Source organism: Paramormyrops kingsleyae, chromosome 8 (genome assembly GCF_048594095.1).
Source record: "Paramormyrops kingsleyae isolate MSU_618 chromosome 8, PKINGS_0.4, whole genome shotgun sequence".
Classification (NCBI taxonomy): domain Eukaryota; kingdom Metazoa; phylum Chordata; class Actinopteri; order Osteoglossiformes; family Mormyridae; genus Paramormyrops; species Paramormyrops kingsleyae.
This window is the reverse complement of record NC_132804.1, coordinates 28,705,719-28,723,893: the sequence shown is the minus strand read 5'-3', so window position 1 is coordinate 28,723,893 and position 18,175 is coordinate 28,705,719. Positions and strand designations below refer to the sequence as shown.

Genomic DNA, 18,175 nt, shown 5'->3' with positions numbered 1-18,175 from the left:
ATCTATTTCAGTGTTCAAAAGTAATATACAGATGTATTCATGAAAAACATACAAGATTTTTTGCAGATATGAAGAAGTAATTTTATTGACAAATATTTGTAGAAGGACAATTCACAAGAAAGTCATATTGTATAGTTTCTTGTTGCTTTGTCTTGTTGTTTTCAACCATCATTCAGCCTCCTTGCCCTTAAAGGAAATAAAAAGAAAACAGAACATTTTAAATTATTTCATTTTTAGGGGACCAAGCACGTAGTGCTGGAACCCTATTATGTTTGCTAGAATTTTTCTTCTTCTGCTTTTTCTTATTTTTCTTCTTCACTAAAACGATATGGGGAGCAGAGACCATACGGTGTAGAAACACCAAAATTGCCGGAGTGGTGCAGAATTCCTCCCGATACTCAGGGAAGCAAAATCATACCCATCAGTCTGATGGTGGAGTTATAGCACTTCTTTGACCTTGTCCTACTCTGTTCATCTGATTCACACAAAATTTGAACTGTAGCATCTTGAGACCATGTATACAAAAATTTGTAGGATTTTGATCAGATGCTGCAAATTGTTCCCATGCTGCAGACCAATGTATTTCTTAGGTGTGGCATTTTCTCATCGATAGAACTTTTGATTCTCACCAAACCAAATATTGACCAAATAGTGACCAAATAGTTCACATGGCATTCTGAAGCCACTCCCTAAATTTCATAAAAATCACCTAGTAACGGTTGCTATAACTCCAAGTAGCTTATATCTCAGAAACCACTGGACACAGAAAGATGGAGGGTTCATGGTAGTAGTTTAGCGCCCATAGTCTGTTGGACTTAATACTAATGTAGAGAGTAATGTAGACATTAAGAAGTCGTACATACACAAAGTGCTTCCATACCAGTGTTAATTTTATTAACGAAAAATTTTCGTCGTAGTTATCGTCAACGATCTTTATTTTCTGACTACAACAAGATGATAGCTAAATAAATATGATTTCGCGAGGCCTAAGACTATGACAAAGTGTATGGACACTTTCGTCAACAAATAAAAACGAGATCCAATCAGAACTAATCTAAGGCAGGGGTAAGAGAAAATTTCTTGAAGCAAAGGTCCGGAAGATCATAATGTCTAACTATTTAGTGTGATATATATTTAAGTACCCTATTACTTGTATCAACATTGCATGTAATCAATACCTGACTGTCAAATCAAATTAATTCAGTACAATTCAAAAACCTTTTCACAATATTTATTGTTACGTGACATACAACTGAACATATATGTATGACTGCCGATATGTATAATGTTTTTCATTTACTAAATAAAAGTAGGGCTGCATTTCAAAATAAGAGAAAATAAATAAAATGAAAATTGTGCATGCTTAAATAAAGTGCTTAACTTAAGCCGTAACAGCTTAATACACTTGCGTTTATGTCATACTGTATATTTTTAGTGTTCATGGATTTAAGTATTGCTTTCGATAATTCCACACTGGTAATAAAATTAAAGTCTCGTTTTAATATAAATACATACAAATTTATCACTTTAATTGCTATTAGAGTAAGATATGGGCGGTCTTATTATTTCGAAAAGATATAAAACGTGACGTGTTTTTCTCATATTCGTTTTATATTTGTCAGAGTAACAACACAAACGGAATGACAAGCCATTTCAGGCGAAACAGTGCATTTTACTTTTCATTTCAAATAAAAGGCGGGGTTGCCAACTTCGGCCAGCTGGCTGGAGTGAGATTTTCAATTCGAGATGTCTGCACGTATATGTAGCAGTTCTTACCTTGTAAATGCTTTTCTATTTAACCGTGTAAATACACTTTTGACATAGCTAATTTTAGGTTTATAATGGCGTAATATAGATTTGCCGTAAGATTTCCTGCGTGAGTCTGAAAGCGTGAGTATCATACCAGAAGCTTGAGATTTGGCAACCCTAAAAACGTACATTTTTTGTTTCACCTGAGTTGATTTATATAACAAATAACATTACTTTATATAGTTGTTAAAAAAGCGGAAACTTCAATGAACATGAAATCACCTGAAAGAGAGGAAAGTTGATTTTTGGCTCAATTCACTATTGGAATTGTAGCCTTGAGGTAATTATTTTGATATTGAAAATGCTAAAATAGAACGGTTGCGCTTCCTGCTGCTGATAGCCGTTGAGAAGTATGTTTTCAATGTCTGGATTTTTTTTTCTTGATAATGGGTATAAATCCCTGATATATCATTATTGGCCTTTTCTTTGAACATATTTGAGAATTTCAGGTGCAACATTTAACAGCGAACAATACCAAATAAAAATATAACAAATATTTTTTTAATATTCAGAGAGAGCAGGCCTGGTGGCATTATAGCCTGTGCACTTTTTCTTTGAAGTGATTTTATTTTTGCACTAATGGCACAACTGATTTTACTGTACTCACTTTCCGGGTTAATAAACTTATGTTTGTGTTTCAAATAAGAGTGAAATATGTGTCTTTGTGTACTGCACAGTCAGACCTTAATACCATTCTTTGACTTTGGTTTCATTTCATCATGGTGAACATAATGACTTTCAGAAATCGAAGGCAGACTTTAAACATTACACTTCGCACTTTTAATTTTAGTCGACTAAATGAACTGTAGTTTTGGTCAACTGTAATCTTATGATATTTAGTCAACTAAAACTAGACAAACTAATTATGACAAATTAAATAACATTTTAGTCAAAGGACTACAGTATGACAATCTGTCATAATTAACACTGTTCCATACTTAATAAACAATCATTTATGAACATTCTAATGAAACATTTGATGTTAAATATGGCCAATGTGTCTGTGCTTGGAACCCGATAATTGCCACCTGCAGCTATATTGTTTATTTCCCAATGCTATTTTTATCATTTATTTTCTATCTTCTTACATAGTTATAGTAATACTGTATATTTATTAGGCAATAAAAGTTAAAAATCTCTGCCAAATACCTCTCTGATATATTCAATATTATGATAATATAAAGTGGAGCTAGGACAGTTGATGAGTACCAGGGTTTAAATCCCTCCCCTGACTGTGTGTATGAAGTTTATATGTCCTCCCAGTGTCTGTGTGGGTCCAGTCATTAGGTGGATTGATGTCTCTAAATTGCTGATAGTCAGTGTGGCAGACGGATATCCATCCGGGACGTACGTTGCCTTTTACCTGACATCATTAACCATTGGGTGCAGTGTGATAGGCATGACTGGAGCTTATTATACCTTTCCAGCTTCGCGGCTCTTGGCTCTCAGCTTGTTGACCTGAGACTCAGCGATGTCGGCACGCTCCTGGGCTTCCTCCATCTCATGCTGCACCTTCCTGAATCTGGACAGGTGAGTGTTGGCCTGCTCCTCCTGTGCAGCAGTCAAAGACCTTATCAGTTCAAGTTGGCATTTTCATAAATGGATTTATAGATAATTACCATTGAGAATTTCACAATCATCTGGACAACATTTTTACTTTTATATCAGTAAAGATTTTTAGGAAAGACATAAAATTAGAACTGATTCAGGGTAACTGTCTTTTTTAATACAAATATGAACTTCTTAATGTTATTTAATAGTCTAGATAAAAAAAGATCAATCCATGAACACTTTCATAAAGCATTATAAACATGGCTATATATATATTTATAAAAAGGCATAACACATTATAGCCATGTTTATTATGCATTATGAATGCTTTATGAAGCTCTCATCTATAATGCACTATAGATACCTTCATAATGCAGTACAACATGTCTTTAATTCTTTCACCAACCATTATAATTCATTATGATGGTATCTATAGTCTATTATAGATCAGAGCTTCATTGGAGCTTATGAAGCATTATAATTGATATTATAATCAGGGGTGGACATAACTGGTACGCAAGTACGCACTCACCTTTAAAAGCAATACGTGCAGCAATTGATTGTTGTAATGGCGCAAATTCATACTTATTTTATGTGCATTTTCGCTGATTTGACAAGAAATTATCGGGTATTTTAACCATTATATGCTAGTTCCTACTTCATTTGCGGTATAAAGGTTACAATGCATGGTAATTTCTTGTCATATCAGCACAAATGCAGACTTACAAGTTGCAGATTAAACTAATTGTAATTGTTATAGACTTAAAATACAAATCAGCTCAGAAATAATGTCTTAGTTCAAGGTGCAGTGGAAATAGAGATTCATACAAAATGCAAAAATGATTTATTCATCCCCCCCAGCCCCTCCCCCCAAAAAAAAGAAATCGGAGTGTCCTGGTTTTCTGCAAATCAAAGGTGGCAACCCTAGTCATAACCCGCTGTATTCAACAAATGTCTGGCCACCGGTGATGATTCATTTCTATTGGAAATGGAGTATATTCTGATTCCTAGTTGACGTTTAACCTTTCCGCATACTATAACTCACACGGGCATGCAGTAACAGCAAATATACAACAGATGTGGATAGACATCTGATTACCTGATTATCCTCTTACCTTAGGCAATTTATTCATATAGGGGTGTATAAAACATTTTTTCTGTAAGTATGTTATTTCAAAAGACACAATTAAAATATTTCAAGTTGGCCTCCAGTATCCTGTGGGGCAGGTAATGTACAGTATAAGGGTAGGGGAATTAGAGTGTACAAGGCAGTCTCTCATAATTGAAGCTCGTTTGTAGCTAAAACGTGGCAGATCTCAGAAGACTTGTCTCACATTTGGGTCACTATTTAAGATATGATAGTGGCGCAGCACAATATTTTTCAAAGTATTAGAGAAATGGCCAAAGGTGTAAACAAATATGATGCAGTTATTATAGCTATTGATCCGTGTTACGCAGTTCATCAGTTTGGAGCGTTAAATATTATGTACTCGATCTAAGTAGTCCTGAACTAATGCTTTACTATAACCCTTCCTCAAGAATTTCGCACACAACTCTCCAGCTCGCACCTCAAACACATCATCCCTGTCACAAATACGTCACACCCTCACTATATGGAAGACTACGTTTAAAGGTGCAGGATGAAAACTACGAAAATCTAGGAAAGCAATTCTGTCTGTTTCCTTGCGGTAAATGTCTGTGCAGCTGATTGTCTGTTTTCCACTAATATATCCAAAAATGATATAACATTATTGTCAAAGTAAAAAGTAAATCTTATGGAAGGCAGGCTGGTATGAATATAGTCATACAGTTGCTTCAACTGCACTTCAGGTCCATTCCATATGAAAAAGATATAAATATATTTGTACCACACCAAATATTGACAGAAAAGGTTAACTGAATAAATTAAATCCTCTTTAAATTTACTCATGAACAAATTGGCATAATTGCATGCCATAAGTGAACCCATGGCTGTGGCCTGAATTTCAAAAAATATTTGTCCTGAAACATAAAATAATTTTTGGTAAGGGCATCACGAGTAAGAGAAAGTAAAAATCCAGAATGTAGCACGTTGGATTTATGCAGGTAATAATCTAATTCTTCTAATCTCACTTCATGTGGAATGTTCCTGTAGAGACTGGTAGCATCCATTGTGCATGAAAACACCAACGAATGCACCTCTTTAAACTCATTCAATTCATGAAAGAAGTTAGAAGTCAGGGCAGGTGATAGACCGAGTCCTTAAAATAATAATTTTGCCTGGTGGATTGACCAAACTTTTATGGATTTTTGGTAAATTACTGGTCTGACCGGATACTTCTGGAGCAAAAAGTTACACTCATTGTAATCAATCACCTTATCACATCGTGCTGTTTTTAATTTCGACTTTATCTCCTCGCTAAATTTAAAAATAAGATCAAAAGGTGGGTGCTTGTATGCAGAACCATCCATGAGATGCCTTTCGATTTGGTTAAGGTAAGATGATACCCTGCATACTGAAGAAAGCATTACGTCAAAACAAGTCTGTGTTGTGTGCAGGCATAATAAAATGGTATTGAAGTAAAATGTGACCTCTTTTTGTTATAATTGATTGATTCTCTTATTGCGGTCCAGCACTCGATTGTGCTATAGTACTAGGAGTGAAGCCCGTTCTTCTGTATCATATATTTTATTTCTTGTCATGCCATCCAGATCTTCTTCTGGTTCTTTCCATCGGATTGCAAGTAAAGCATGGGTCTCTTCATTTGTCCACACATATATTACCATAACTTTTTTTTTTTTAACTTAAGTTATTATTTTTTCTGAGTTGGTAACTTTTTACAAGACAGCGGTTGTATTGTTTTTCAGAGGCAGGTTATTTGCAGAACTAATCGACAGTGAACACATTTAATAAACAATCATTTATAAACATTCTAATGAAACATTTGATGTTAAATGTGGCCAAACAGTATCAAAACAGTACCTCAGCTGGTTTGGCACTTTGGGTACTGGAACTTCTGGTACAGGTATCAGAAGTCAATGGGAAAGAGAAAGTCCTGAAAGTACCGTACCAAAAGTACGGTACATGGTGCAGTGGAAAAATGCCCTAATACAAATTTAGTGAAATTCATTGTTTAGTTCTGCAATTTATAAATATGCAACGAAAATTTGACTTACAGCTTCCTCAGCCTGTCTCTTGTAGGACTTCACTTTCAGCTGCAGCTTGTCCACCAGATCCTGCAGTCTGGTCACATTCTTCTTGTCCTCCTCACTCTTTAAGGGGGAAGGACCACAAAATTCAGTAACATTAACAAATTTTCTCCATTTTGTGACATTTTTATAAAAACGCATAAAGTCCTACCTGGTAGGTAAGCTCCTTGACCCTTCTCTCATATTTACGGACACCTTTAATAGCTTCAGCTCCACGTCTCTGTTCAGTATCAACCTCAGCTTCTAGCTCATGTACCTTAAACACAGGAATTCAGCTGTCAGACATGGCTGAAATGATGGTCTGAAATTTGTAGTCATAAATGTGAATGCAGTCAATATATAGTCTTTTTAAGAGAACATAACATGCTAAGAATTACATGAACTGCAAGGTGACATTAATAGTGATAATATATCATGATGCTGGGTGATAAGTAAGCATATCTAAATAATGTCCACTAAATATAGTTTATTCTGAATAAGTGAAATTCAGCTACATTTATGCAGTATTTTTTCCACGGTAAATCCTAAAGGCAAATAATTAAATCTGTAGACTGTTGCTTTCTTCCTTAACAAATTGCATCATTTGGTGTTTTGTTGATGTTGCGAAATACTTTAATTGTTCGGTTGTCCTGAAATATGGTGACAAGGATGGCCATAGCATATACTGTAGGTAACACTGTTTCAGCCTCATCAATACATTCAGTGATCACTTGTGTCCTGTTGGCGAGGACATCAGCCAATAACAGGACATAAATGCTTTACCACATGATAAATATTAACAGTAATAACTAGAATTCCAGTATTAATGAAAAAATAGATCCAGTGGCTGACCCTGGCTTCCAGTTTCTGGAGCTGTTTCTTTCCACCCTTCATGGCGAGGCTCTCAGCCTCATCAAGACGGTGCTGCAGGTCCTTCACTGTGACCTCAAGGTTCTTCTTCATCCTCTCCAGGTGGGCGCTGGTGTCCTGCTCCTTCTTCAGCTCCTCTGCCATCATGGCAGCCTGAAAGGTTCATTCGCAATTGTTTTTTATAAGAATGATGTTGGTTCTGGATATTCTACTGTTTTACGATCTCAAAGTAATTTTTGTTTTAATACATGACTCACATCAGTAATGGCCTTCTTGGCCTTCTCCTCTGCATTTCTGGCTTCCTGAATGGCATCGTCCACCTCACCCTGGACCTGAACAAGGTCACCTTCAAGCTTCTTCTTGGTGTTAATCAGGCTGGTGTTCTGAAAGACATTAATTTATTTTTAATATTAATACAGGTGCAAATAATTGGAGCAATGTCTCCAGGGAGATCATGCATAACTTTTGATATTTTAAACATACCTGGGAGTGCAGCAGTCCAACACGCTCACTGGCATCGACCAGCTCCTGCTCGGCCACTTTGCGGCCTCTCTCTGTCTGCTCCAGAGCAGCCCTCAGCTCCTCAATCTCAGCCAGCATCAGAGTGTTCCTGCGCTCTACCATGGCAACCTGCTCCTTCATGTCCTCCTGTCCCCTGACTGCTTCATCAAGGTGCAGTTGGGCATCCTGTAGAATAACATGACTTCCATTATCTTCTTATTCAGAGATACACTCTCCCCTTTTATTGTCAGGATAACTGTATACATACCTTAAGCTGTCCCTGGACATTTCTCAGTTGTTTCTGGGCCTCAGCAGCCTGACGGTTGGCATGGCTGAGCTGAATCTCCATTTCATTGAGGTCTCCCTCCATCTTCTTCTTGACCCTCAGAGCATCATTTCTGCTCCTGACTTCTGCATCCAAAGTGCTCTGCATGGAATCAGTGACCCTCTGGCTGTTCCTCTTGATCTGCTCCATCTCTTCATCTTTCTCAGCCAGCTTCCTGTCAATTTCTCCCTTGACCTGGTTGAGCTCCAGATGGACACGTAGGATCTTGGACTCCTCATGCTCCAGTGTACCCTGTGAAGGTAAATGATAAAAAATGCAAATAATGCATTTTAATTATAAATTATGGGTGTGATTACCTCGGCTTCCTCTAGAGCAGTCTGGATTTCTGACTTCTCTATCTCCACTGTCTTCTTGGCCTTCTCCAGCTCATGAATGGTCTTTCCAATGTCACCGATTTGTTCAGTCAGGTCTGAGATCTCCTCTGAAGTGTAAATTAGTATTCATTATATGGGAACATTTCATATTTCATTTGTGTAGTGGACAAAATGAGTGAACATACGCTGCAGGTTCCTGTTCTCTCTCTTCATGGTCTCCATGTGGTCCAGAGTTTCCTCATAGGAGTTCTTCATCTTGAACAGTTCAGTACTGAGAGAACGAGCCTCTTTCTGAGACCCTTCCAGCTCTGCCTGACTTTCCTCATGTTTCTGCTTCCATTCTGCCAGGACCTGGAAACATTCAAGACACTTGGAGTAGTTTGAGATTTTAGATTATGCTCTTTAGAAACCTTAACATCCCTGGAAGTGACACTGTGAAGATGGTAAGATAGAATAATAATGCAGGTTCCTAATAACTCCACAACTAGGAGGTATTGTACCCATGTGACGTATGACGTGCTATATAATGAGAGAACTGCAGTTTGGATTTTTATTTCATTTGTGTACTTTTAATGTGTATATATATTTACCTTATCAAAGTTCCTTTGCTTCTTGTCTAGATTGGCAGCTAATGCATTTGCTCGTTCTACATCGATCATGAGGTCCTCCACCTCACCCTGCAGTCTCTGTTTGGTCTTCTCCAGAGAAGCACATTTGGCATTGACAGCCTCAATAGATTCCTCTGCATCCTGGAGACGCTGAGCAAGCTTTTTCCTGTGGAGAGTGAAATTTTAGTTTCAGCTGAATTATTTTTACATTTATTTATGGAGTTAAGTGAATATATAGAGTCAGTGTAGTTACTTGGCCTCCTCAAGCTCCTCAGTACGCTGGATGGCATCAGTCTCATATTTGGTCCTCCACTGAGCCACCTCACTGTTGGCCTTGGACATTCCACGCTGCAGTTCAGCCTTGGCCTCCTGCTCCTCCTCATATTGCTCTCTGAGGAGGTCACAGTCATGGTGTGCCGATTGCAGAGCGTGGGCCAGGGCATTCTTTGCCTAAAAATTGATGAGTTTCATTTTAACTGAAAATATAGTGTGTACACTTATAACAAGCTTTGAGGTTAGGATTGAGGATAGGAGTTATTCTCAGTTTTAAATATTGAAGTACTCAATACTTTAGCAACATATTTACATAAATAAAAGTGTGTACTTCTCTTATCCTCTCATAAATTTTAAAGTAATTATATAATGCTTGGAAATTTCTGTGTTCATTTTAAAAAAATATTCTTGTCTAGATTTCTGCTTACCTTGACTTCCTCTTCAACATGCCTCTTGAGCTCCTCAATCTGCTGTGTGTAGGCCTGTTTACCTCTAGTCAGCTGGGAAACAAGAGCTTCTTTCTCCTCCAGCTGACGACTGAACTCAGCTACAAAAACATGTTATTTTACACACACACACATATATATAATTTTTGGAAAAAAATTAAGAAATTCCTGTTTTACATACCATTCTCTGTTTGAAGTCTGGCTTTCTGTGCACTCATATCATTTAACTGACGAATGTTTTCATCATTCTTTGTCTTGAGTTCATTTAGTTGATCTTCAAGGGTGTGGCACAATTTCTCCAGGTTGGCCTGTCAGAAATTGTTTTATAGAAATGGGGGATATTCTCAAATTACCTTTAATTGCCTCAAACATCCTAGTTTCCTCATACCTTTGATTTTGCAACAGCCTCCATGTTGCTGCTCAGGTCATCGATTTCCATTTTGTATTCACTCTTCTCCTTCTCCAGCTTCTGCTTGACACGCTGAAGGTTGTCGATTTGTTCTCCCAGCTCTGCTACGCTGTCAGCCTGCTTCTTACGGAGGGCAGCAGCTGTAGCCTCGTGCTGCAGGGTGGACTCTTCAAGATCACGGCGCAGCTTCTGGAACTCAGCCTCACGCTTCTTGTTCATCTCGATCTGAGCAGCAGTTGCACCACCAGCTTCCTCAAGCCTCTCACTGATCTCCTCAAGTTCCCTGGACAGATCAGCTCTCAGTTTCTCAACCTTGGCCCTGGCAGCACGTTCAGCCTCAATCTCTTCCTCCAGCTCCTCAATATGAGCCTAAAATACATGACAGTGTGTAAGTCATAGTACTAGATTGATACAGGTTGTTTTATCTGAAGTATCAACATTTTACCTGGAGCTCTTTAATCTTCTTTTGAAGTTGAGCAGCCAGTGACTGTTCATCCTCAAATTTGCTAAGTAGCTGGCTAGTTTCAAAGTCTTTCCTGTGGACAACAATCAGGCATTCTTAGTATTCTGGATCACTTTTAAACTTGGGGATAAACTAGGGACTGAGGTTTTCTCACAGGTTTATTTTAACAATATTCTTACTTCTTTATCTTCTCCTCTGACTGCTGCTTGTCATTCTCCAGGTCCATTATAGATTCCTGGGTAAGTTTCAGGTCTCCATCAAGCTTTCTCTTGGCTCTCTCAAGATCCATGCGTAGTTTCTTCTCTTGTTCCAGAGAGCCTTCAATCTACAGATGAAATCAAGTTATTGATCTGAAACATATTTTTTTTCTGGCATTGATCAGCAATGAAACACATAACGGGGCAGTTCACACCAAAACAAAAAATATATATGTTTTGGAGGGGCTTTACTGCCATCTATCCATCTAGGTTATTCTGCTGGGAGTTGGCTAGTTTTGGAGATATCGGCCATAGAAATGTCAGGCTGTATGCCTAGGACATACACGCACGAGCACCCCGGCAACATTTTGTACACAGTGATACAATTAGTGTGTGGACTTCAGTAGAAGAAAACAGTTCATACAAACTGCTCACTACTAAGGCTCTTGATTATCTTGAATAATCAGGTCATGATTTCTGGTAAGATGCCGTGCTGTTGGATTTTTCAAATGTTTTTTTCTGGTACTTTAATCATCACAGATAGAATGCTTCTCACTCCCATAATATTTGAGAGAAACCAGACATTTCTATGGCCCATATGTCCAAAACTCAGCAACACCCAGCAGAACAACCTAGATGGATGGATAGCACTAACGCCCCTCTAAAACATGTCTTTTTAGATTTGGGGTTCCCTTTAACGATTATTTTACTTACATCATCCACTTGTTGTTCAAGTTTGGTCTTTGATTTGGTCAGAATGTTGACTTTGTCTTCTTCTGCCTGGAGATCATCCAGGGTCTGCTGGTGTGCCTCTTGGAGGGCTTTCTTTTCCTTGGTCAACTTGGCAATGCTATCTTCCTGGGAGACCATCTCCTCGGTCAGGTTTTTAACCTATAAGGAAAGCATTCCATTCTCCCATCAATGATTTAATGAATTTGGTCAAAAACCTATACTCTCTTGGGACCCAAGGAAAAAAGTGTCCTTCAATTTTAGGATATTTGTCTTTGGAAGAAATAAGACATCTTACAATTTAGATTTTTACTAATTTATTTTTATTTGTAATTTGACAGCATGTCCTCTTTAGTGTACAACAGGAATAAATATGTTTCCTTATATCAGTGAAAATATAGACGCAAAAACAAAATGTCCACTAACAATGGACATAAATGAATGGGTGGGGTCTCAGGAGGATATTCATCAATGATTTAAAATTAACCTTGTTTTCTGTGGCATGTTTCTCCTTCTCCACTTTAGCCAAGGTCAGCTCCAAGTCATCTATGTCTTTCTTCAGCTCAGAACATTCATCCTCCAGTTTTTTCTTCTTGGCAGTCAACTCAGCATTGATTTCCTCCTCATCCTCCAGCCTCTCATTTGTCTCTTTGAGTTTTCCTTCAAGCTGGATTTTACTTTTAATTAGTTCTTCACACCTTTCCTCTGCATCTGAGATATTCTCAGTTTCCTAAATGTAAAACAAATTAACCATTTTTTCAAATTGCAAGATCAAAATTTATCTGTACTAAACAGTTTTTACCAGTCATTATGGTTGGTTGAGTATTTTCATATCTCTATCACGCAATCATATTATTTACATACCGCCTGCACTTGTAACTGCAGGTCATTCTTCTCCTGCAGCAGGGAAACCATTTTCTCCTCCAGCTCCTTCTTCTTGGCCAGTGCTTTCGTCAGGTCTTCTTTGGTCTTCTCAAAGTCCTCCTTCATGTTGGCCATTTCCTTCTCAGTTTCTGCACTTTTCAGGAGTGGCTTGATCTTGAAATACAGCTTCATCCATGGCCAGTGTTTCACATTCATGAATGAGCGGATGTTGTATTGGACGGTGTAAATGGACTCTCTGAAGTAAAACCACAAGAGGAATGAATTAGCTAAGCAAAAATGAAATATTTCGGGAGTATTCAAAATTTGATTCAAAAGTAAATGTTGTAATACATAATAAAATACATTTTTAGTGACCACTCACTATACCTAGTACATATACACCAACTGATACTGAATTTGATTATTTTTCAAACCTAGTCCAGACAAATATTATGCAGTGTTTCAATATTTACCTCCTCTCCATCATCTTCACAAACTCCCTTCTCATGAGGTACCCGCGGCACATGGCCTGAGTCATAGTGACCAAAGAGCCCAGTTTCTCATCTCGCATCTCCTCCAGTTGACCCAACAGACCATCTTTGAAAAACACCTGGCAATAGATGTAGTAGATATTAAATGATCTGGGTGCTGTCAGCATGATGATAATGTATTCTTTGGATATAGCCAAAGTGTGAAAAAGATTTAACTGTTTTTTGAGTTATCATGCTGACAAAATCAAGTGTCTGAGGCTGTCCTTTTTTAGCTATCACTAGACAGTTGGACTGCTTCAGCTTTAATGTGATCTGTCTCATAATGTGGTAAAGTCCAGGGGTGTGTTTCCCGAAGCCTTCTTAACGCTACGTCGTTTGTAAGTTAATGTTAAAAGATATGTACGTAGCTTTAAGAAGGCTTTGGGAAACTCACCCCAGATCTTTATATATATAATGTTTCTGCAAAGTTTGAAAATAATATCTACAAAATAGTTTTTGAGTTATTGCCATATAAAGTGCTTGAAGCGCTGGCAGCAGGCCAATCCCAAAACCATTGGTATTCCACTTCTTTTAAATCCAGTAAAAGGATATTGAGTCTTGTAATGCATGTCACAAATAAGATGACTCAGACTATATTGTAGCTGTTTACCTTAGTCTGGCCAAACTTGTACTGAGTGTGGTCCACATCAATAGAACTCAAGAGCTTCTCTGAAGCCTTCTTGTTGTCAATGAACTGTCCTTCTGGAATCACGCTGGCATTCAGTACTTTGTATCTGTAGCAGTATTTTTTTTTAAATTACTCCACTGTATAACATATTTGTGATCAGTGTTTATTTGGAATTATACACCCATATACGAAGGATATTTAATTTGGGAAATCTTTTCAGACATCACTTCATAGGTGAATTGATTTCAGGGAGGCGGATTAGGGGGATAGCGGGGAGGGGGGGGTTAGGGTGCTGTCTAAGCTGGAGCAGTATTACGGTAAATAATTGCAATAATGTTGCTTTTTAAAATACCACCATCTTAATGCCATAATTTGGACTATAGAACAATTAGATATCGCCAAACTCTAGTGTTTGTGTGTGTGTGTGTGTGTGTGTGTGTGTGTATGTGCATGTGTGTGTGTGTGTATGTGTGTATGTGTGTGTGTATGTGTGTATGTGCATGTGTGTATGTGTGTATGTGCATGTGTGTGTGTGTATGTGCATGTGTGTGTGTGTATGTGCATGTGTGTGTGTGTGTGTGTGTGTATGTGTGTATGTGCATGTGTGTATGTGTATGTGTGTGTGTGTGTATGTGCATGTGTGTATGTGTGTGTGTATGTGTGTATGTGCATGTGTGTATGTGTGTGTGTGTGTGTGTATGTGTGTATGTGTGTGTGTGTATGTGTGTGTGTATGTGTGTATGTGTGTATGTGCATGTGTGTATGTGTATGTGTGTATGTGTGTATGTGCATGTGTGTGTGTGTGTATGTGTGTGTGTGTGTATGTGTGTATGTGGAAGGAAAACTTCTTGCTGGCTAATTTTTCTGCTGCTGAATAACGGAATGACAGAGTTCCTAGACATTGCCCTTCATTCACGGGTGTCAATTTTCGGGACAAAGATCATCTAAGAGAAGTGGAATGTCTGTCTTTTGATGAAGTATTCCATGAAACAGAAGTGTTTAAAATGACCTCTGCTTGAAGTCACCATAGAGGATTCTGCTGGGGAAACCCTTTCTGCAGATCCTGATACCTTCCAGCACACCGTTACACCTCAGCTGATAGATAACCAGGTAGTTCTCCATTAGACCTAAAAGAAAAATTAAATTAAATGAATTATACATAAAATTAGAATGAAACTAGTGAACCTCTTTTAATATTGTAGCACATGGTGCTAGGGTTTTTGGTAAGCTTGATCTGCCCCCCTTCCTATCATTCCATGAGGTAACCACCCACCTGAGAAGTGTCTAGCCATTGGCTTATTGTGAGGTGTGAAAGGTGTGGGGAACTCAGCCAGCAGAAAAGGGTAGTGGTGTGAACACCCAATTGTCTTTTTAAATACCCTCTCCCCAGAGGCTCTACAGTGCCATATCCAGCTCACAGCACCTCCCACCCTGTAACTGGCACTAGCAGAAGCGGAGTGGGTGGAAGTGATTCCTGCACTTTGTGAGGCCCCCACCAGCACTCAAGCTTGCTGGACCATTTACTCTGAGGGTCAGGAAGAGGAGTAAGCAGCTGTCTGCCTGATTGTCGATGGCCGGCCACAACGACGATATATAACCTGCTGGTGAGGTCAGAAAAAGGACCAGAAGGCACAAGACTGCCATGAACCCCTCCCAGAGCTGCCAAGAAGCAACAACAGGGTGGTGCAGCCAGGGGATTGCCGCCCAAGCACCCTGTTACCCCTCAATTACCCAAGGTCTACCCAGTGGGCTGTCTTGGTGATCTAAGGAGTGCACGCCTACCCTGGACCAACACTGCAGGCCGTAATTGACACTAGCTCCACTGTCTCTCTTGTCTGACTGGGATTGCTGCCAGGGACTGACTACGGGCTCCCTGCAGGTTGGACACCAACAATAGCTTGCCTCAGGTCTGTGATGGGGGAAGAGGCCCAGATGCTGGTATGGCGGTGCTTGAGGGTACACATGGGACACAACCTAAATCATCATGAATTCTTGCTGACCACCATCCAGGATGCATGCATCATCGGGATGGACCTCTTCAGTGCCCATAGGGCCATCCTGGACCTGAACCAGGGACAACTGTGAGTAAAAGACTCAACAGTCCCACTCACCAATACCGGATGACCAGAGGAGAACGTGCACCTAGCCACAGCTTCACTGCCAGCTCAGCCCCCCTCAGGAGCCAGTATCACCTGCAGAGGGGCCCAAGCAACATCATGGAGCAGGTGGTGAAAGCAGGACAGTATCCTACCCCCTTAGGGGTCTGCTATGCCCAGGACCAAACAGGAGGGGCAGTGGACTCTGTACGCACCACAAACCATGCAAGGGTTGAGGACTAAGGGAACCCTGATAACAGTAAAGGTCTGACTAAAATGACTATTGAGGCCCTCTGGAAGAGTTGCAAGGGGCTGGGGCATAGAGAAAGGGAAAGACTGTGGGACCTACTCCAGAGCCCTATGGACGTCTTCAATACCAAGGATGAAGACTGTACCCAGACTGACCATTTCCAAGATCAAATAGACACCAATAAGACCACTCTCATCTGCCTGCAGCCCCATCATCTGCCACTGGCGAAGAGGTAAGCAGCCAAGGAGAAGGTCTGAGATTTGGCAGCAGCAAGAATTATAGAGCTATCCGAAAGCCTAAGGGCTGCTACTTCTGTCCTGGTCTAGAAGATGAATGATAGCTGGCAGTTCTGTTTGGACTACCGCCATCCAAATGCTATCATCCAGGCAGACCCATACCCTTTGCTTCAGATCGATGATGCCCTCGACACACTTACAGTTTCTAGCTGGTATTAGCTTTTTGGATCTTAGGAGTGGGTACTGGCAGGTAGCCTTATCAGCTAATGCAAAGGAAAAGACAGTGTTCACCCTGGGCCAGGGGTTGTGGTACTTTACTGTGATGCCTTTTGGGCTATGCAATGCCCCAGCTATCTTTGAGCGTCTCATGAAGTATGGCTGCACAATGCCACTCGCAAGGAAAAGTTGTGCCCCAAGCTGGTGGAGCAATGGATGAGACCCTGTGTGGCAATGACACATCTGTCTGCACAAGGGTTAGACAGGACCTGGGCGTCAAACTGTAGTAGTCCACAGGGATCGGCTGGCACCATACAGACCCCGGCAGACTCCACCTGCCGTCATGTCGACGCCCCAACCTGCAGCCACCCTTTCATCAGAGCCAACTCCAGGAGTCCCATCGGCTGCAGGGACTGTCAGTGGGACCATGCACCCCCATTGAGAAAGGCTCATCCTGACATGTCTCCAGGACTGTGTGCTCTGAGCTCAGGTTGGGACTAAGGCAAAGTGGATCCTGCCTGGGGGACCTGATAGATTGCCCCCTTCCCATCATTCAGTGTGGTAAACACCCACCTGAGAAGTGTCCAGTCATGAGCTGACTATGTGGTGTGAAAGGTTTGAGGGGCTCAGTTTATGACTGAGCTGGTAGAAAAAGGTAGAGGTTGTGAACACCTAATTGTCTTTTTAAAGACACTTAAAAAATGGATAGGATTTATATAGCGCATTTTTGCTACTCTTTCGAGCACTCAAACCACTTTACAGTTATGCCTCACATTCACCCATTCATATACGCATTCACACACCGGTGGCAGAGGCTGCCATGCAAGGTACCAACCAGCTCACCAACAGCAATTTGGGGGTCAGTGTCTTGCTCAAGGACACTTCCATGGGGTCAGGAGGACCCAGGGCTCAAACCTGCAACCCTCCGGTTGCCGAACGGTAGCACTACCTCCTGCACCACCATCGCCCCTTTTAATGTCTTTCCACCCATACCATGTCTGTACCTCTATCTGTTCCACTACTTGCCTCTCCCACTACAATATTGATGTTTATGCAGTTGATATAATGTGCAGTGCTGGTCAAACCTGGTGTCTTTGATTCGTTTGGAATCAGGCAGCGCACAAAGTGAGGGTGAGTGCTTCTCAGGTTGGTCATCAGCTTGCCCAGGTTCTCCTGTAGGATGAATGGATATCTATTTTTGAAAAAACTTAGACAGTCAGATAGTTCCTAGTTGTCACTTATTATTTGAAACACATAATATCAATATGGTCATTTTATTGATTTATGAAAATATGGAAGAAAAAAAAAATATATATATATATATATATTAACCTGTCTTGAATTGAATTAATTTACAATTTTATATTTGTCTGTCTAATTCTCCCATATTATAAATTTTAAACTGTTGTGACCATATTTTAAACATGAACATACCCTGAACAGAGCAGACACTGTCTGGAAGGAGCCACCCTTCTTCTTGCCCTTCTTGCCACCACCACTCTCTGCTCACAGAGAAAATAGTCAAGTATAAATATTGATGTTAAATATGTCTATGTGCCCTACTTTACACCTGACGAAAAGTGGTGCTGGGCGCAATGCAGGTGTCTTTGCTAGCATGAGCCCAACGCAGTTGTCATTTTCCCATCCAGTGTTGCCCGTCCAAGCGCCCAT

At 40.0% G+C, this 18,175-nt stretch overlaps 1 protein-coding gene across 2 annotated transcripts in view; it reads right to left on the bottom strand.

Moving 5' to 3' along the window:
- Positions 1-56: 56 nt before the first annotated feature.
- LOC111856174 (myosin heavy chain, fast skeletal muscle-like) overlaps positions 57-18,175 on the bottom strand; it is a 30,586-nt gene continuing 12,467 nt past the window's right edge. For both annotated transcript variants that reach the window (XM_072715619.1, XM_072715620.1), the window contains 25 exons: positions 17,939-18,006; positions 17,590-17,677; positions 14,716-14,833; positions 13,689-13,812; positions 13,022-13,158; positions 12,549-12,804; positions 12,172-12,414; positions 11,670-11,846; positions 10,938-11,083; positions 10,741-10,831; positions 10,275-10,664; positions 10,068-10,194; positions 9,869-9,987; positions 9,421-9,617; positions 9,150-9,333; positions 8,745-8,910; positions 8,542-8,666; positions 8,168-8,476; positions 7,882-8,085; positions 7,656-7,781; positions 7,381-7,551; positions 6,701-6,805; positions 6,517-6,612; positions 3,229-3,360; positions 57-186 (listed from right to left, as the gene is read on the bottom strand). In XM_072715619.1, the coding sequence (XP_072571720.1) occupies positions 169-186; positions 3,229-3,360; positions 6,517-6,612; positions 6,701-6,805; positions 7,381-7,551; positions 7,656-7,781; positions 7,882-8,085; positions 8,168-8,476; positions 8,542-8,666; positions 8,745-8,910; positions 9,150-9,333; positions 9,421-9,617; positions 9,869-9,987; positions 10,068-10,194; positions 10,275-10,664; positions 10,741-10,831; positions 10,938-11,083; positions 11,670-11,846; positions 12,172-12,414; positions 12,549-12,804; positions 13,022-13,158; positions 13,689-13,812; positions 14,716-14,833; positions 17,590-17,677; positions 17,939-18,006 (3,917 nt within the window). In that variant the 3' untranslated portion in view covers positions 57-168. The remainder of the gene's footprint in view (positions 187-3,228; positions 3,361-6,516; positions 6,613-6,700; positions 6,806-7,380; positions 7,552-7,655; positions 7,782-7,881; positions 8,086-8,167; positions 8,477-8,541; positions 8,667-8,744; positions 8,911-9,149; positions 9,334-9,420; positions 9,618-9,868; positions 9,988-10,067; positions 10,195-10,274; positions 10,665-10,740; positions 10,832-10,937; positions 11,084-11,669; positions 11,847-12,171; positions 12,415-12,548; positions 12,805-13,021; positions 13,159-13,688; positions 13,813-14,715; positions 14,834-17,589; positions 17,678-17,938; positions 18,007-18,175) is intronic.